Source organism: Colias eurytheme, chromosome 20, assembly GCF_061535395.1.
Source record: "Colias eurytheme isolate Ceu_HAF_F1 chromosome 20, ilColEury1 Martin Lab GWU primary, whole genome shotgun sequence".
NCBI classification, from domain to species: Eukaryota; Metazoa; Arthropoda; class Insecta; order Lepidoptera; family Pieridae; genus Colias; species Colias eurytheme.
The window spans coordinates 799059-820705 of NC_142999.1; the positions used below are offsets into that span (position 1 = coordinate 799059).

General features: G+C 32.6%; 1 protein-coding gene across 1 annotated transcript in view; it reads left to right on the forward strand.

Annotated features, from left to right (window-relative positions):
• Window positions 1-10518: 10518 nt before the first annotated feature.
• The window catches only part of nab (NGFI-A-binding protein homolog), a 31554-nt gene continuing 20425 nt past the window's right edge, over window positions 10519-21647 (forward strand). Inside the window, exon 1 of the mRNA XM_090113927.1 lies at window positions 10519-10851. Within this exon, the coding sequence (XP_089970053.1) occupies window positions 10728-10851 (124 nt within the window). The 5' untranslated portion in view covers window positions 10519-10727. The remainder of the gene's footprint in view (window positions 10852-21647) is intronic.

Here is a 21647-nt window from a genome sequence, read left to right on the forward strand (position 1 = left end):
GATCGTTGTTATTTTTATTTATATTGCTGATTTTATTTTATTCACTTATATTTTTAAGTTGTAATTTGTATACACGATAGTTATTTCAGGGCATATTTTCATTTTGTAGTATATGAAGTTTTAATTTCTTTTTGAATAATCCTAATGATTTTACTTGTTTTATATCTGTAGGTAGGCTATTATATATTTTAACTCCGTCATGAAGTAAATTTTTTGAGCCATAGTAGGTACGGGCTGGATGGATATTTAGGTGGTCAATACATATATTTTGTCGTAGATTAGAATTTCGCTTCCTCTTAGTTAAAGTGATATCTGTATGAATTTCCTTATTAAACAATTTTCGTATCAGAATACAAGTATTATAGACGTAAATTTGCGAAATATCCATTATTTTAGTGTCTTTATATATTTTCTTTGTTGGAGTGAGATAATTATAGCAAAAAAGGGTTTTTATTAATCTATTTTGGGCTATTTGTACTTTGTTCATGTTAGTTTTAGCGGATGTTCCCCATATCGGTATTAGATAATCTAAGTGGGATTTAATTAAGGAGTTATAAATTGTATATCGAACAGTATTTGGAAGACATTTTGCAAATCCTCTTAATGCACCAGACAATGAAACAATTTTTTTCCTGACTTTTTCAATATGCGGTTTCCAGGTCATATGACTATCCAATACTAGACCCAGATATTTTTCTTCATTAATCTGTTTAATTTGTTGATTATTTATAAAAAGAGGGGCATGTGTTGGAACTTTTTTAGATTTAGGTGAGAATATAATATAATTAGTTTTTTCAACGTTAATTGTCAATAGATTATTTTGTAGCCAAGTGTTAAGGAGGGTCATATCGTGTTGAGCTTCCGATATCAAAGAGTGTATTGACTGTCCATAGTAGAATAGGCTGGTGTCATCAGCATATAGACTTATGTCACCTTTGAAGGGAAGCTCATGTACGTTGTTTATATATAATAAGAACAAAAGTGGACCTAGAATAGAGCCTTGTGGTACTCCATAACATATCGGCAAGGGATCACTTTGACATGATCCAATTTTGACAATTTGACAACGGTTTGCGAGGTAGGATTTAATTAATTCATGTGCTGTTCCCTTGATACCAATGCATTGAAGTTTTGTTAGCAACAAGTCATGGCTCACGGTATCAAACGCTTTTTTTAGGTCCACAAAAATGCCGACCGCGATATTTCTATTGTCTAAATTACTAATAAGTTTTGTTATAAGATCTGACGTGGCTGAGAGAGTATTGGATTTGGGACGGAAGCCGTATTGTTTCTGATAAAGAAAGTTGATTGAGTCAAGGAATTTTTTTAATTGAGTATGCAAGACCCTTTCAAAAATTTTTGATATAACAGATAGGACAGAGATTGGTCGGTAATTGTTAGGGTCTGTTTTGCTACCAGCTTTAAATATAGGTACGACTTTAGCAATTTTTAGAGAGTTTGGAAATGTTCCTTCTGATAGACATTTATTTATACAACACGCTAGATCATGGCTTATCAAGTCTTTGATACATTTTAAGGCTTTAACGCTAATGCCATCTAACCCTGAGCTGGTATTTGAGTTTAGCGAGTTAATAATGTTTTTAACTTCCTCAGCGTTAGTGGGATTAAACTGGGTGAATGAATTTTTGCTATCTAATATCACATTAAGTTGATAATTCTGAGTTTTAGGAATTTTATTTGCTAAAATCGAGCCAACCGAAGCAAAGAACATATTAAAACACTTACAAATTTCCTTTTCATCACTTATTAAGCCGGTAGGGGTATTGATCTGTGGAATGACAGTATCCTTTATGCTATTCCTAGATAACGAGTTTATAAGGCTCCACATTTTCTTTGGTTGTTTGAGAACTTTATTAAATTCCTTTGTATAATATTCATTTTTTGTTTTCTGTATTTTTGCTGTTACTTGATTTCTCTTTTTTTTAAACTTCTGTTCAATGCATTTATTATCTTTGTTCATTTTGTGCTCGTAGTAAATTTGATTTCTGTCGTTGATTTCTTTAATGATATCTCTGTGTATCCAGTCTTGTCTTGGTTTGTTGAGTATTTTTGATTTTATGACTTTGTTTTTATTGATTGCTTCTTTTAATCTTAATTCCATTTGTGAATATTCTAAATTGTTATTGTAGATAGGGTTATTTTTTATGTATAAATATAATTCATTGTAATTTAGTGCTTCATATTCTATTTTTTTAAATAATTCAGGTTTATATTTTTTTACTTCTAAAAATATCTGTTTATGATCTGACATTGCTGATTCAACAATGGCAAGGTGGAAATCGTTTTGTTTCACATTTGTGGCTACATGATCTAGAATTGATTTTGTCGTATTGGTTTCTCGTGTACAGTATGTTTCATCAATCTTGTTTAGTAGTTGGAAGCCATTTATCTCAACCAAGTCCTTGTAGGTATTATTAGTCCGATCCAAGTTTAATAAATTTATATTGAAATCACCAAATATGATGGCTCTGCTACTTTTTTGAAGTTGTATTCCAAAGGTTTCGAAAAAATTTTGTAGTGTAACTGGATCTGGTTTACGATATATAGCACCTATGTCCAATGAATAGTTATAGAGGTGGACCCAGAGATAATGGTTATCAAGTAATACTAGATCGTGACATTGATTGTGTTGGAGATTATTGTGGACAAATATTGAGACCCCACCTCCTCTACTATTTGACCTGTGATTATAATAGTGCTTATATCGTGGAAGTTGGAGTCGTTCACCTTCATCCTTTGTTTTTATCCAAGTTTCAGTCAATATGATTACGTGTATTGTATATTTAAATGACTCTATCACACATCTAAGTTCATCTAATTTACCTGGTTTAACAATACTACGTACATTTGCATACATAAATTTCAGAGATTTATTCGAAAATTTAATTTCACCATAGTTATTGGTTAGTTGGTATGTGAGGTTATCGATAGTCGGGTTGGTTAAATCTTCTGTTCTTTTAGATTGATCTAGTTTTTTGAATCCGTTTCAACGATTTTAGGGATGCCTTTAATATATTTTATACTTAAGTTTTTTATTCCCTCATCCGTTTTTTGTTTGAGTTCATCTTTTAGAAGTTTTAGGTATGCTCGTTGCTGTGGAGTTTGGTCGGAATAAATCCCAATTTCTTTTCTACAATTTTTGTGCTTATTTCTTAAAATTATTTTAACTGGTTCTTCTGTTGAAAAACATACTTTTAGTGGTCGACATTTGTTCGGTATGAATTTTCCTAGTCTGATTGTTGCTACTGGATCTGGGCTACACGGTATTATGTTTTTTAGAAATTGTATTACATTTTTAGAGTCAGAAGCTTTTCTTGTTGTTGTCTCGACAGCGTCACATTCAGGTAAGTTTGTAATTATTAAATTTTTGCTACGTTTTTGACGCTCATGTATTTCAAATATAATCTCTTCCTGGTTTGAAGCTTGCTCGAAGTTATTTATGTGGAGCGGTAGGTCTTTTAATTTAGTCTCAATACCATTAAGTCGTATTTCGGTATCAGAGTTCTTATTTAGAAGCAAATTAACATTAGTTTTCAGCGAAGTCTGCTCCATTTTCAGTGTTTCTAGTGACAATTTCGTTTCAGACATCTCTTGTTTAATAGACGAAATGTCGCCTGAAATTTTATTCATGAACTCTCTTTGGTTTTCAGATAAAGCAGACATCATATCCATCATCCGGGACATTTGTTTGTTTAATTCACTTAACTCATTTTTGATCAATTCATCATCGTCTTTAAATTTTCTTTTATGCCGAAAAGTTACTTGCTGATCAAGGGGCTTTTCACTAGACACATTAATTTGAGGGTCACTATGCACAGAAACCATGCCACTTCCAGTAGGTGATCGCAGTACGTTCATTGTAGTTGTAACGGATAACACGGTGTGCACGTCCACTCGGTAAGACGGTCGGCGCGCGAAAAAAAAACGTATACAATTTTTACGATTAAATAAAGGAACAATATTGTTACACTTTTTCTTTGTTTGAAACAAATCATGAAAGTAGGTAGTTCGGCTTTTCATTTTGTAGCAGCGGCTTGCATCATCTTCCAGCACCTTCTGTCCCAGTGTATACATATTAGTAATTATTCTAAGGACAATGGCTCTATTCTATCACTGCCTCTTCAATATACATAGTCCGTTGGGCTATCGATTTTTTGAAGTGAAACTTTAGGTTTGTTTAGAGTAAAATTTCAAGGTATCGTCATGACAATACCGTCACGTCATGGAGAAAGGCGATGATTTTGTTATCTTTGAATTTTGTCAAAGAAGTTTCACTTCTGACACGTGTGCTCGGCACACACGCTCTACGTATGCACAAAAGTTTCCGAAAATATTCAATCTTTTTCAATGAAACTTTTAATGAAGAAACAGCAATTTTCCAATTACATAATAATTAATAATATTGGTAGTTATTTAACAAGTAGGTATATATTTTGCGTGTTCTCTGGTAAAGAGCGAACTTATTTTCTTTGAAAACTATGTTAATGTGTAGAAAATACTTCTCTCATAAATTAATTTGGTTCGGAGTGCCTAATTAGAGGACTTCTTCCTATATCTAAGGCTTAGAGACTATAAGCATACTGGCACAGGTAAACCAATTAATTTACAATGTTAAATTGAAATATTAATTATTATAATATTATTGTAGTTAAGTATTTACAAAACAGCGACAGTTATGTGTTTTAAGACACATTAACATTCCATCGAGACCTTATATGAAAGTAATATTCGTAAAGCAAAATGCCAACACGTTGGTAAGTAAGTTTTATAAAAAAGATCATTAATTAGCAAGCAAGCGGCCATTAAATATTCAAAAAAAAACAAAAGCAAGCAAGCGCTATGAAAACACCTCAGTGCATATAGAGCTTTCATTAAAATTAAGTAAAACGTTATGTACGGATAATTTAGATGCATTGTAATTATCCACGTTTAACTCGTAGACGCGAGGACAATGCATGCCTCGCACTTTTGAAATTTAATGTTGCCTGCCACAAAAACAGATAACACAAAACTGGATAAATGAGCGGTCGTTATTTTTTTGTTGGCAACACTCATTACACCATTTCCCGCGCTTTCTTGAAAATTAAAGAGTCGCCGCATTAATTCTATCTGTACGTCGCGATGTTTTTGCGTCGGTTTGCCAGCGTTATGGCGGAGTGTTTTTGTGGACGCTACATCGCGTTTCCCAGACTCCAACCCGCGGCAAAAACTAGACGTCCCGAGAAGGGAATTTAGAGCAAAAACCATAAGGTTTAGTCTTGGCATAACACACTGTGCTGTGAAAGTAGCTATAAACTATAATGATGTAGTATCACCGTGTACAAACTAAATAACTTCAGTTTTCAAGTTCTGAAATTAATACTGATAAATAAATTAAGTAATTACATAATAAGCATACATCAATTTTGCCAATAAATAGTGTAGGTATCCTTATTATGTAAAATAACGTCATATTGAAAAGGCGAGTGATAGCGATGAGCTTAATTTCTACTGTCATGCATACAGTAAACTTGTAATAAAACTATGGGAAAACCCATGAGGATCAACATATTATTATTAAATCCCTCTATATAAAATACTGAAACGTTTCAATGTTACAGCTAAATGCAATGAAAAACAAAGTATTGTAAATTTTTACGTAAAACCAATAATTATTTATCTTTGCTTATCTTCATGTACCTAATTTCAAACGCTGGAAGTGTCAGCTGCTGTGACGTAATCATTTAACTTGGTAACTTTATTGGTAACCATGAAAATTCCTCGAAGCTAAGCGTGAAAGATATTTTCAGGAACAAGACATGTGTAAATGTCTTCAGTGTGAACCAGGCCTAAGCTCGCTCGATATCTGGCGACGTCGATGAAATACTATGAGTTCCTTTAAGTTTTTACCGCGTTGCCGCTTTTTCAGCGCCATTTGCATCGTTCGCGGCCATATTGTAGTTTTTCCCGCGCGTCCGAAACGATGGCCCGTTCTGAATACAGCCGTGTAAAAAGCTTCGGCCAAATTCTTGTTTTATTAATGCACATTTATGTGTAAATCTTTAATAGAATTAATTAAATTTACATTACGACATGCATTTGAAAGGTTTCCACTAAGTTTGTTTTTGTATTTGAACGTCGTATTTGAAATTATTTTCTTATAGGAATAATTTAACTGAAATTTCTTATGAGACTCTTTCGAGTATCCTATAGGATATATAGGATAGGTACTAATAACAAATTTATTTGTTGTCTATGTGCAAGAATGTATTTTATTGTTAACTATAATTGTTTTTATTGTAGTTAAGTATAATCAGATTAAAAAAAAATAATATCTACAAAGTGACATGAAATATTTAATTTGGTATAAATCTTTTTTTTACCTAGGTACATATTAATTATTAATGTATCTATCATCGCTTTTAAGGTAGGTACTTAATTAGCAATGTAATAATTTGGATAATTATTTATATAATACCAATAGATAAGCAGCACTCGTAGTGTGCCCATTTTCAAGAATTTTCCACGAAATTTTCGTCTCAAATTTTTCATTTAGAATATTCACAACCCATTAAAGTTTCCGAACGAAATTTCAGTTCTCGCGTTACAGGTTGCTTTGTTCCAGTCGCACCCCGAAGTCGTTATGAGATTGAAGAAAATGTTTAATGGGAGGCTTGGCTGAGCGTGAGAAAATACGGATTGGAGAGTCCGCTACCGCGTTGGAGCTGCGAAAATGGCGGCTTTATGTAATACTCTGTGCTGCCAGTATTAAATTAGCGCAGAAATACTGATTAAATTGACAACATTTCAAAATTTGAAGCTACTTATTTTTTATTTTAATGAAAACTAGATCAAAAATTATGATACATGTATTTTTTGCTTTTTCTAAATATGGAAGTTTTCATTCATCTTTTTGAGTTTTAAAATCATCTCATTCTAAAATGTCGTAAGCGCCAAATGACGTCATACATACGGAGGAATACATCCTTGTAAGAGATGACGTTGTATTGTTTTATTTGGTTTAAAATAAGAACATAAAAAAATCGATTTTGTTCGTGTAGAGGTAGGTAGAGATAGGTATAATTTAGCTTTCTGCTGGAGCACTAATCCTAATTCCTAACTGAATAGTTGTCAAGTTTAAAAGTAACTAAAATATATGTATACAGGGTGTCCCACTGTTGGTATACTAAGCTCAAAGGAGGTTATAGATTTGCATACGCTGAGTACGTAAAAAATACTTAAAAAATTCCAGACCCATTTTTTTTCAAATAGATGAATTCTTAAAACTCTATGTGTACACCCCTAACAAGCAACCCGCCCATTTTTGTCACCAGCACGTGAGCTATCGTTTAAGATTATGTTTTCATAGACAAAATGCTCACATTAGAGAAGCGGTATATGACGGCTGCGCGAAGCTAGAGAAGAAAACATGGATTTTCAGGAAAAATTTAGCAAACAAATTTTGATGTAATTTTGTTGTTTAAGTATTTTTTACGTGATCAGTGTATGCAAAACTACTAGTTCCTTCGCGCTTAGTATACCAATAGTGGGACACCCTGTATATGTATGTAAATGTGTGAAATAACATGTAATAGGAAAATGTATAATGTATGTGATATCGTTCATCATAGTGCTGATTAGATGCTAACAAAGAGGCATATGTGCAGGCACATGCCTTTCTGCGTGAGGGGGTATGTGGGACTCGCGAGAAAGCCATACCCACTAAAACCCAACGGTGGCCTGCGTTCACCTTCGGCGGCAGGGGTTAACAGCCAGGCCTTATACCCCCACCGCGTACGTGGAGATTGCCGCGACTTGGCGGCTCACCCAAGCCCATAAGGTGGCAATAGACGTCGGTATCAGAAGATAACGCCGCCCTATTGCCGGGCTATCCGCCTTCTATCGCAGGGGGGGCCGGTTTACTTGCAGCGAGCATAGCTACAATATGCTCGTTTCTACGTAAACCTCCCCCTGCGCTTATTCGTCAAACCGTATAATATTTCAGTCCTATTGCTGGACGTACAGACGCCTGCGTCTGCCGGGTCTTCGTCGGCGCAGAGGATCCGCCGTTGGGTCATTCTCCCGGGCCCTCTCTGCAACCTCCTTTGCTTTGATCACGGCCTCGCAAAAGGCCAAGACCGCCTTCCATTCAGTGTCGCCACTGACCATCACTTTCACGAGACCCTGCAGGGTCAACTCATCTTCTCCCAGCAAGCCTTCAAGATGCCTTCGCTCCGCCGTCCATGCCGGGCACTCGGCCAAAAGGCTGATTTTAGTATGGTTTTCATTGGATATAAAATTGTATTTATCTTTTACAATAAAAATAAGCTATAATAAAATTTCTTAAAGCATGAACTAGCGAGCAAAGCTCCAGCGAAAAGCTAGTACCTACCTTTAAAATAATATACTTACACCATTATCCGTAACTATACCTTTTCAAAAACGATTGTAAGCCGTAAATACCGTTCATCATTCAACCGCCAATCGCCATTTCCCTGGCCTCAGTTTTTCTGTAAATAATATCTAAGGGACTATTAAGGCAGTGTAGGTTTTTCCTCGGCCGGTGAAAGGTTGTAGTGACGCTTGCTAGTTGGAAATATGTCGATATGATAAACCTACCTGTACTGTGGGAAACCTTTTTGTGAAAACAACGGAAAAAAATTATGAGAACCGTTTTAGAAAATTCGCGCGCGCTTTTCTTTTTCTATGATATCTGTATTGGAGGATGGCTTGTGTAGATCTGTATTGTTTTTGACGAATATTTTTAGGTACAATATTAACAATTAACATTATTATAATTACAATTTTACAAAGAGGGCTTCCAATAATTGTAATGTGTTTTTGGAATAGGTAATTTCAGGCATGTAATTTTTTCATAAAATATAGGTACCTCCTATGAAATTTAATTCATTTTGGCAACATTATAGTTATTGTATACTTATTAAAGTCGGGATTGACCTTATAGCTCTATATTAATTTACAAAATACACCTTACCAAAATTGTTAAACCAAAAAAAGGAAATCAATAAAAAATAGGTCGGGTTAACTCGTTCGTGGCGGAATCAAATTAAAAAATGATAATCAGTTGCAAAAGCTTAATTCTCGATTGGCCCCAAAAGTGTTTCTTGGAAAAGATAAAAAAACTTATGAAGTGGCCGTGCCGACAACGGTATGGCTTGATTTGCAAAAACAATGTTTTAAAAATATAGGTTATGCGTTCGCGCGCTTTCTTTTATGATGATTTTTATTATCTGTGGACTTTAAATTGTAACTGCCTAATTATTAAGCTGTGGTCGCTTGTTTTATTCGTGAAATATGTTTTGTAAAATTAATTAAGTAGGTATATAATATAATGATAAATGTAATATGTGTGTAACCACACTTTGAAAATAAGTAGGTAAGTATACGTTTTAATTTAAAACTAAAATCGTCCGGAACTTAACTTCTGGTTGAACTTTATTTTTAATTAAAATTGTGTTTTTAAATTTTTCGTTTTTAGTTCGTTAAAATAATACGTATAATTCTAATCTTTGTGATGAAGATTCAAAAGTGCTTCTAGAAGAAAGAAATATGTTGTTGAAAGAAATATTCTATAACATAACTTAGATACAAAGTTTAAACTCAAAGGTAATGCATTTCACTACAAAGAAATGGGATATTAGAAAGAAAATAATAGAGGAAAATAATCGTTAATTTCTTAATTGTTGTGTTTCATCAGAGAAATCTACATTTAACTAAAATTTTAGAAAACGTATCACTCTTGTTAAACTAACTGCAGAAAAGCTATGTCATAAATGGTGGAAAATGTAGGTACCTATGCAAAATTCCTAAAGTTAAACACTTGAACGGAATAAATAATTTTTGGTTAGATATAAGATGTTTTTGGAGTGAAACCTTCAAGATCGCGTCATGGCAATACCGTCTTAAGTCTTACCAAAGAAGTTTCACTTCTGATACGTGTGTTCGTTTCATCAGGAAACGCTGTATAGAGGAACCATCTGCTTGATAGTAATTTTGAGTAGGTAATAGACAAATGTAGGTACCTAAAATTAAAAATGATGTAGGATTAGCGTTATTACCTACGCGAAAAGTCTCTTATCTCTCAAAGTTGCGTTGCGTCAAAAACTAGTGGTCTGAAAATTACTTATAAACAATAACAAAGTATCTATTTATAAAGTATGCAACCATTTCATAGTGAACCTAAACTTACATTTAATTTAGGTAAAAGTCGTATATATATAATGTTGTTAAAGTTATAGCATATATATCGTCGATAGAAGCGTATAATTCCTTGAACCGTCTCGCGATCAATAAATGCGATTAAAAAATTTCAAAGCGACCCTCATGCAAACCCTTTCCGTCCCTTCACATAAAGACACACCGTACATTCATAGAAATTCGGTTATATCCTTTTTTATGTGAAAGTGTGGGTCGCCTGGAGGGGCTGTGGGGTGCTGGGCGGGGCGTTGCAGCTGCACCGTAGGGCTCCGCCAGCGACCCGCAGCCTTCAGTCGCGCGTTCGCTTCGACAAGCTAACGTTGCTGCGACTATCCGAACGCATCCCGCGCGCGCCAAATTCAATTACGAATTACGAACGCGGATTACATTTCACATTTATATTTCCAATTTTAAATTTATTTTTATTTTAATTATTTTTAGATTATATTTTTAAACTGTGTTTTGATATGTCAAGTTGACAGAAAATAGTTGTAAAGTTTGGCGGGTTAATGTGTGCGAGTGAGAAGGGGGATATGGAGAGCCCGGGCGAGGAAACGGGACGGCCTGCGCACCCCCCCGCCCAGCAGCCCAACGGCTCCAATAAGATAATCGGAAGAAACGTGAATGGGACCAGTAAGTCACAATTACTTTTTAACAAGCTTTTTTGATGCCCAAAAATAGCCTTGCATAATTAATTTGTGAAACATTTTAATATCCGATGCCATTTCTGTAGCAGACAATTATTGCTACAAAGTTGTGTTTCGTAGAATCGACGGTGATTAATTAGTACTTCATAAAATGCAACACCTAAATTTAAAAAGAAAATAATTAATGTTTACTTTTATATATTATTTGGCTTAATTGTGTAAATAAAGTACTGCTATTTCTTTTATAATTATTAATAAAAAATGATGATATTATGAAGTTTTTAATTTAAATTAGATTTACACTACAGAGTAATTAATAAATAGAGAAGACAGAGTAATTACAATTTTATATTAAAACGAAACAGGATAGATATTTTCACAGGGAAACCATAAATTTCTATAATAATTCGTTAGTATAGGTAATCCATGTATCAAATATGGTTACATGAGTTCTTATAAAATATATTTAGGACGTATCGAAATGATAAATATTCATTTTCATTGCCGGTTACAACTTAAAAGGAAAACAGCTTGATCTCAAAAAACTCGACTCACCGAGTGTTTCATTAAAACAATTGTAGTTTTTGCGCTACGTCTTTATCATTTCTTATATTTGTTGTTAGTTTTAATTGTGCTCTTGAACACTAATGATAAATAAATTTACAATTATTATTTTAATTTCTACGCAAATATGTATTCAATAACATTAATTATGCCAACATACATATCCAATTATGAGAGATTTCTTTTGATAATATAAAAACAACAGTTAAAGAAATAAGATTAACTTTAGATAACTTATAGGGGTTGGGTCTAGGTTACATTTCAGTCGTATAAATATGTAAATCATCTGCAGGTAGGTGTAGGCATCCTAAAGGCAACCACTGAAAATCAGTGTATTGCAGAGTGGCAGGCCTATTGTGGCATACATATATAAGTTTCTTGTTTCATTTTATTTGTATCTCTGTGTCCTTATTAAACGTATTTCATTTCATTTCATTTTAATCTTTATATATAAAAATGAATCGCAAAATGTGTTGGTACCGATCCGATCTGAACCGATTTCGATTATTCTTTTTTTATTATATTCCTTGAAGTACGAGGATGGTTTTTATGTAGAGAAAACGTAAATATGTACCACGGGCGAAGCCGGGGCGGACCGCTAGTTAAATAATAAATACCATGCGGAAGGTGCGATTTGTGAAATAATTGAGAAAATATAGTCTCAATTATTTCACAAATAGCACAGAATACCTACTTAGTTAATAGTAGTTAATGCTAATAGGTTTCTTCATTTTACAAGTTTCAGATTACGGTCAGTTTTATTTATTAACTGTTTTATTGTGTACAGAACTTTATTATAGTTTTATTGTCCTATTAAAACAAAACTATTAGCAGTTTTTTGTTGGAATAGTAATAGTAACGATAGTTATATATATACTAGTTATTATTCTATGGTAATAATAAAATCTATTGCACGCCTCATAAGCGAAGCGTTGAGGTGGGTACTACCACAGACTAATAATAATATACTACGTATGTACTACTGTCACTTCGCGCAAAACATCTGATTTTTCAAACTTAAAATGTCTTTATGTATCATACATTGCACTTGTAAGATAATACATACACACACATATTAAGAAAAAACACTATTTTTAACGTTCATGATATTTTTGATGTCATTTTTGTTATTTAAACTAGTTAAAAAACAGTTTAAAAAAGTTCTGTCTTGGACGTCCGTGTGTCTGTATGTGCGGATCCTTTTTCTTGTTAACACGATAGCGACCGAAATACTTTACTAATCGAGTCTTTTTTTTTCTCTTACGCTTGAGTATGCTCAGGAATAGAACCCTTTCATTTTTCAGGGTCTGATTCGACGTGGTTTAATTGTTATTAAATAAACAAAAATAATAATTAATAAATATTTATTAAAAAAAAAAAATTTTGAGGCGTGCACTTTTGGATTTTCCAAATTATTTTTGTTCTAATGCACAAATAATTAGATTAACTTTAGGAAATGTAATTTATACTGTAACTGAAAATATTTGTATATAGCATCCTATATGTTCAGATGCGACATTATTTTAATTTGCAATTGAGTATCCTAAATTTAGGATACAGATATAAGGCATTTATTTGGTAACCCATTCGTAAGTATTTTGACTATTTTATAAGTTTTTTAATTACATAGTAAAACTGCAACAAGGAAAATAACATTTTAGGTAGGAACTCCATTTTTTTAAATATTCGGTTGATAAAATCAAATTCACATACTATGCAATTATTAAAATATCCGAATAATTAAACATTATTAATTTCATAACTTATTCAATAAGAAAAAAACAGATTACCTACATATTTTTACAACTTAAAATCACAATAATTTATGTCTAAAATAAAAACAATTTAGCTTCCGCCTTGAAAACATTATTTTGGAACAATTTAACTGCATTTTATTAGTTTTGCTTTGTGTATAACTAATAGGTACCTATTTCTTACTTTCTTGTTTGATGTAATAATTTTCTTTTGGTTAAAAACTATGATCCATTTCTGACATACTGGATCTTAAAATATTTTGGGTGTATGAAAGTAAATAACTTTTCAATATTTAGGTACAATATCTATTATTGTAACTCATAACTGAAACGCATAATGTGTGTGTATTAATTTAAATAATCCTTTCTTATGGCTATTTAGTTACCTATTACGTAGGTATAATAAAAAAATAGGTATTTAGTCGTTATAATTCCACATTTAAAATAAAACACAGCTATCATAAATATTTATTTAACAAACATCAATTAATAAGAAAACAAAACATTTTAATTAACGTACACTGCGTTCATAAAAATCAAATATGGCATCACCAAACGCAGTTGACGTACAAATGAATAGCGCATTACAGCGGGAAACTCACAAGAAAATATTACATACGAATCGCTCTCATCGCAAACGTACAATCTTTTTGCATCTGTGTACAAAAACGCATCGATTCAAAGAAACTGACGATGGGATTGGAAGCCGTTACCGCCGTAATTTGCGTTTTTATTCAACCGCCGGGGCCCGCTTTGTCTTCGCGATGGCGGTTTTTGTTCGCGCCTTAATGGTGTGCGCGGGAAAACCTTTATGATACTTGATAGTTGATAGTGATTGCATTTATGAGGTAAGGTACATCATCAGATCGTTGCTTGGGTACTGTTAATTGCAGTTTATACTAAAGAATAAACAGTGCGATTATTGCATGGAATTTTGAGAGCGCGTTTCGTTGGGTTTAGCGAATAGATAAGAATTTACAAAGAGCATAAAAAAATTAAACAATTTTTATTCGTTTCGGGGTTTATTTAGTCATTTGTAAAATAATTGGAAAATACTGTCCGATTTGATAAAAAAAAGTCCTGGATTTAAAATAGCAATTGTGTAGCTCTTATTAATTGTAATAGTCAAGAGAAAGCTAAAACAATGATAATTCTATAGTATAATAAAAAAATACTTTTAAAGTATCAAGACATGTTGAGAGATGCAGTGACGACAAAAACTGCATCTAACGTATAGAGTGTGATATAAAAACTGAGCTAGAAAGGAGGAAAACTGCACTACAGTATAATGTTTTATTCTTGATGACTTGTTACTATTGGTTGTGCTATAACTTGCTGAGGGAATAATGATTTTGATACTTACATATTTTTGTGAAATTAAAAGTAGGTATAGCGAAAAAAATGATTGTGCAGATGTATTTTAAGAATTTAATATGCATTTGAGTGCTTTGAAAATAACAATAAATAACAAAGTAATTACGTAAATTGCATGTTTTTCTTTTTATAGTTGATTTTTCAATTAGGTACCTACGACATACACACGTATTATAAACATATTGCATTTCATTGTTTATATACAGGGTGTCCCAAAAAGTAGTGATATACTGAAGCTGGGAGGTAGAGGAATTAGAGGGCTATCCGAATCACCCCCATGTGTGTTATGCGATTTTTCGTACTTTCGGAGTTATGACGTTTTTTTCAATTTTTCATCTATCGCTGAGTACGATCAAATTTTTATTTATGGTGACGTGAATTATTGCGCTAGATACTTGATTTTTTTTGTGTGCTAAGCTGAAAGATAGGCCAATTCAGTATGGTAACATTTACTATCGTTAGATCTTCGAATGGAATAAAAAAAAGAATTAAATGCCAAGAAAGATAAAATTACCCAGTATGTTCATAAATTTAAGGGCCCAAAAAAAATAAAATCACATAAAAAGGTTTTCCATTTGGCTTTTAAAAACTTGCTCTATCGATCAGGTAGCTACCCTAAAAATTTCATTTTACTATTCAGAAGGGTTCAATCGAAAAATTGAAATCTAAATGTGGTAAGTGCAAAATTTTTATTAACATGATGATCACTAAAACCAATAAATAGGTGTTTAATTACCAGAATTTTTTTAAAATAGCCCCGCTGTTGCTCAATGCAAGTGCGACATCACCGTAAAAAGTTGTCTTTTAAATGTCTGAATGCTCTTTTATCATTTTTAATGGTTTCTTCTGCTACTATGAATTTCCGGGGTATTTCGTCCAAATTGTGGCAGTCTCTCGTCTTTGTTGTATCCCCACGGAAAAAAATCAATAGGGTTTATGTCCGGAGACCGTGGAGGCCAGGCTAAAGGGCAAAAATACCCTGAAAGATGGATTGGTCGTTGCAGCCTGCGCATGCGCCGGTGACGCCTGCTTTAAAGCCTGGCCTCCACGGTCCCTCGACCTAAACCCCATTCATTTGTTTCAATGGGGATACTAAAAAGACCTCGGCTACTTGAGAGAATGCCACAATTTGGACGAAATAACACGGAAATTCATAGTAGCAGAAGAAACCATTAAAAATGATAAAAGAGCATTCAGACATTTAAAAGACAACTTTTTACGGTGATGTCGCACTTGCATTGAGCAACAGCGGGGCTATTTTAAAAAAAATTCTGGTAATTAAACACCTATTTATTGGTTTTAATGATCATCATGTTAATAAAAATTTTGCACTTAACACATTTAGATTTCAATTTTTCGATTGAAGCCTTCTGAATAATAAAATGAAATTTTTAAGGTAGCTACCTGATCGATAGAGCAAGTTTTTAAAAGTCAAATAGAAAACCTTTTTTATGTGATTTTATTTTTTTATGTGCCCTTGAAGTTATGAACATACTGGGTAATTTTATCTTTCTTGGCATTTAATTCTTTTTTTATTCCATTCGAAGATCTAACGATAGTAAATATTACCATACTGAATTAGCCTATCTTTCAGCTTAGCACACAAAAAAAATCAAGCATCTAGCGCAATAATTCACGTCACCATAAATAAAAATATCATCGTACTCGGCGATAGATGAAAAATTGAAAAAAATGTAATAACTCCGAAAATACAAAAAATCGCATAACACACATGGGGGTGATTCGGATAGCCCTCTTCGTCCTCTACCTCCCAGCTTCCGTTCATCACTACTTTTTGGGACACCCTGTATATATTTCATGAGAATTCAAATAAAAAAACCCATCCTTTTTATAATCAAACACGTTATAAAATCATAAAGAACGGATATATATATTAAATTATATGTGAAACAAAACAAATTATTTTATTGAAAATTACGAACGCAATAAAAATATTTCCATCATGTTTTTAAACCGACATAACCTAGAATTATAAAATGAACAATGCAGTATATAGACTAATATGTTTAATATAAAAACAACAAAACGCATTAACTTGGTAGAGTGAAGGAAAAACCGTGGAAATGCGGGAAAAACTACGCTCACATGCAGTTCACAAAAACTCACTATTGTGTACTGCACTCATTGTGCCACTAAAAAAAAACAATAGACAATTTATGGTATTGCCATGGTATTGCTAATTGGCATAGACTATAACGGTGTTTCTGTCTTCTAGTATCTATGCCATGAAAATATTCAAATATAAAATAAATATTTCAGTACAATTTTCACACACGGCACGATCCGATGCCGTACCTACTAAGCTTTCGCTTGTATAATGGAAACCAGAGGGCTGATAAACATACATATATAATTTTTAAATAAATACATATACAGGGTTACTTGTAAAACACCAGCAACCTCGCAGGACAAGCTAACTAACATCATAACAACATTTGTTCTACGACTATTGCCATAACGCAATCAATTATTTTTAAATGATTTTTTAAGCTTTTATTGTACTCTCGTAACATTTGTAAGTCTATGTTCTATTCATTATCGAAAGGACGACGCGACGTCGTCTAAAACCTTCAGGACAATCAATTTTTGAACTCATATAAAACGCCAGAAACATTTCATATCATCAATGCACGCTATGAAAAGAAATTATGAAGTGTCTCAAGAAAAATAAATACTTTAAGTAATGTATTTAAATTTAAAATATTCGCATGTACCACTTTAAATTATTAAAAACAACGTTCCCGCTTCGTTCAAAAATGTATAAACCGTTTCTTTACAGGCGGAATTTATATATTTTGAATGCAAACCCTCATACAGCTGACCTACAGAATAAAAACATCTTTTATGCAAATATTTGAATAAAATGCAAACGTAAAAACATATCTTGAACGTACTCAGCTGATAATAACCTGTGCCATAACTACGTAGACCGTCTGAAAAACGGAGCGGAATAAAAATGGCGGCGAGAAAAAGCGCGCGGAAATTCACGTGCGGTTCTGTAGCTTTTAAATGTTGTTTTAAATATTTTTACAAGCATTATTGCAGCACTATACTTAATTATTAAAAAATTAATTAAATTAATTATTAGTCATGTTTATAATAGATTTTGTTATACAAATATAATTGATAGTTGAATAATCATTCTAATTAGCACTTATTTTATAAAAATAGCATATGATACGTATACATATCTACTAAAAACAATAATGTAGGTATATCTTCTAATAACAAAGAAAATTATAACATTAAAACAAAAACACTTTTAAACATTCGTAAAAAAGTACACGTTCAATTTCCTTCCCAAGGATCTCCATTAAGGCTGTACGTACATTCATTCTATACAGTTTTTTAGCCTCCCAGACGGGCCGGAGCCCGCAAAGACATTTATGAGGGACGTATACAAAGTAGCTTGGAGGAAAATTCAATTTAATTCAGAAATAGTTTGTAGTATCCGCAGTATAAGTAACTTAATGAAATGTTCATTTAATTGACTATACTATGCATTTGTTCTCACACCTGACGTTATTATTTCCGCAATTATTTTTTTTATAAACAAGGACATCTTGCCGATGTATATTGAAAAACAATGTGATTGAAAAACAGCGCAAAATCCCTTTCAAACATCCTAATAAATTTATAATTTTTATTCCTACTTAAGGCGCGGTAGTTTCATTTTTGTAATAACTTCCTTGTTGACTTGAAAGTAAAAAACCTATATTCCTTTAGATATTGTACAAGTTGACAAACATTTGCTTTCCTATCAAAAACGCTTTAGCCACAAAGACTGTTTTTTTCAGTCTATCCGTTGAAAAAATTCTTTCTCCGTTTCAACAATACACGGTACGTATGCAAATATCTTTGTCTTTTTTAATCTATGGTAGCCATGAGGCATCTGTCATATCGCATCTTTACGCGCGAAAGAAACCGAATGACTTTTTTTTTAATTGTCTGTGGTTCGAATAAAGAATCGTTCAGTAATGTTTGAAGATGTTTGAGGCACAAGAAATTGAGATTAGCATTTTATGTTTGACAATGGTATTTGTTTCATTGATCATTGGAATGAATTGAGAAGGTTTTAACGATGTAGTCCAATTCCAGTAGGAAATAATAAAGCTTAAAGTGATGATAAACTAAAAAACATTTTCTAGAACTAAGTAAGTATTTATCGATTTGACGATTTTGTGAAATTGAAAATTAACAAAACAAATATTTAGTAGAGTTGGATATAGACACGGATGAAAGGTGATAGAAATGATGTATTATACAGTAAATATATAAAAAAATGTTGTGTGGTTTTATGAAACCACGGTAAAAGTGAAACTGTTCGAACGTTCCGAACACTGCTTTGTGTAGCGCATGTCGCGTGTCGGTCGGCTGCCGAGTAGGTATACCTACTCGGCAGCCGCGATACACGCGACATGCGCTACACAGACCAAAAAGTTTGAGACGATGTAATAAAAGTTTCACTTTAATTATGTACATAAGTTAACATTTCTATAATAAAACTACACAAAATATAAAACGCCCAAACGAAATCTGTTAATATTTTGCAAGATTGTGAAGAAATTTTAATTTAAGTTGCTTTCGGCTTTATAATTTACAGCAAACAATAAAATTAATAGATTACTTTTTGTCCACATTCACAACCTGCCTCACTTCTTTTGATAATGAAATGTATAAATGTTTTTTCTCGTCTTGAATTTTCATGAGCTCAATATTTATAGAGTCGCAATTATGTGGTCCCTCGCGCCCTCGCCATACACAATATTATCGCAAAAAATGTCAGCATATTCTCCTATCGAATTTGTGTTTTTATACTGTTAATTCCTCAGATAATGGCTGGAGTCAGATGATGGTAAGAAATCTCGGAATTTTAGCGGGCTCAAGTCACATTTTTTGGGGGTCCGTTTGAATTTCAGATTTTATCAGTGTAATTTTTTAACGTGTTTTGGGTAAGAAGTAGAATTCAATGTTTTAAAAGAGGTTCGATTTACAATTTGTTATTTTTTGGGATGTAACCATTGATTGAAGATACTACGACTGAATTAGAATTTCCTTTAGGTATCTAAAGGTAGATGAAATACTATAAATATAAATCAGGTTAGTAAAATTTCTCTTCATTTGCCTATTATTTAATATGATTGGTGGCAATAATTATACTCGTAGAGTATTTTAATTAAAAGTGAAGAGAAAAAGTTAATTGTATTCTACAGAACCTTTAAAGCGCGAATTAAATTCACGCTTTGTCTTATTTTTTAGGTATTTATCGCCCGGAACGCGGCGATTTTGGACGTTTTTGCAAACTCCATGAAAACCATAATGGCATTTTATCGTGTATAATTCTGTATCGTTTATTATTAATAATGAACCCACATTTTAAGAGATTGTAAAAAATATAGATTTGCATTTTTAATGACATGATTTAAATAAAAATTAGCAGATAATTAATTTCATGAAATTGAAATTAACAACGTAACTGATGTTTTATTTTTGCCATTTATCTAATTTTAAATACAATGTAAACACATAATATATAAAATAGTAAAATAATATTGATTTATTTGAAAGGACCACATGTCTTTAATTGGGTTTTTCGGTACAATTTTTCTAACATTCGTCATTATGAAGTTTACGTTGTACAGACTTTTTGTTCATTTATAAATTATTACAGGTTCAAACGTACAGTCTCTTAGGGCTGAAAATATTTAGACTCTTGCACCGAATAAAGTCATGTAACATCAAAAGAACCTTTTCGTCGCACGACATGTCTTACAAAAACTTCAAATAAATATGTACATTCATTTAAAACAGTCGTCAAATTGCACATGCATCTGCAATTTGGAGGGAATTTTTTTGCAACAAAATGTTTTTTTTTTAATCATACAAGATTGTTAATAGACTGGAAGTGGGTCGCGTCAATCATTAACGCGGGAAAAAAAATTAATGGCGCTTATGTTATAGCTGTTTCCATGTATGGTTTAGTCTCTAGTGTGAACAAAAAATATTATTGCTTTTTATGATTTCACAATTATGTCTGTCTTGAAATGAAAATTGTTAATGTTCTGTTTGTATACTCGTTTGTGAAGAATGCGTTTTTGTGTGGAGTTCGTTTTTTAGCAACAATATGGTATAATTTTTAATCAATTAAAGAATAAGGATGGCTTGGAATTAAGGGTACCTTTTTTTTAAGTGGGGAAATCTTCCAAAGATACCCACGGCCCCCGGGGAAGGAAGGAGCCGTGGGTTATGTCGGATTCTTACCGACTAAAACCCCACTGTGTTCCGTCGAGCCGCTTTAATGATGGGGCCGCGGGTATTGGTTGAAATTCTTCCGCGACCGAATTATTTATGAAAGTATTTAGAAAATTCAAAATCACGTGTTTCATTTTAGTCTCGAAAAATAATAATCTAAGCAGAGCTTATTTTTCAATGTTCTATCCACCTTTTAGCAATGCTGATGCTGTAAACAGCGAAGCAGCCACTTCAGAAATTTTCTGGACAAATAACTTCCTTTTAATTACAATAATTAGTAGGGAAATAAAATATTTACGCTAAATACAAGCAGTTATTAACCACAGATATGGTTATGATGTGCAAGGAACTCGAGCATTTAACACTTAACCGGCTATGGTGTTGCTAGCGCAGAATATGGTGTTAAGTAATTAGTGACAACTGGCAACATTTGAGTGATAGATTACTGATTCTTTAATACTGGATAAATGTAGCGTATGTTTATTCAAACATGAGCGGGTTTGTGGGGTATGAAGTGTTTTTTCACGATAAAGGAAGTGCGATTTCATAGTGTAGATAGAAATAAAAGAAAAATTAAAATCTAAGCCAATGTAATTTAGAAGAAGAACAAACTTAAAAATTATTACGAATAATATATTTTTTTTCTATTATGCACAATAAGCATGGAAAGTGAGTATCATAATTCATAACGTTCGTTTTATAAAAGTAGAAAAGAAGAAACAATTTTTTCTACAAAAAATATCTTCTCTCTCTCCCTGTTTGATTTGAAAAGAACAAAATTGGCGCCAATTTCGCATGACTGTGGTACCTTTACATA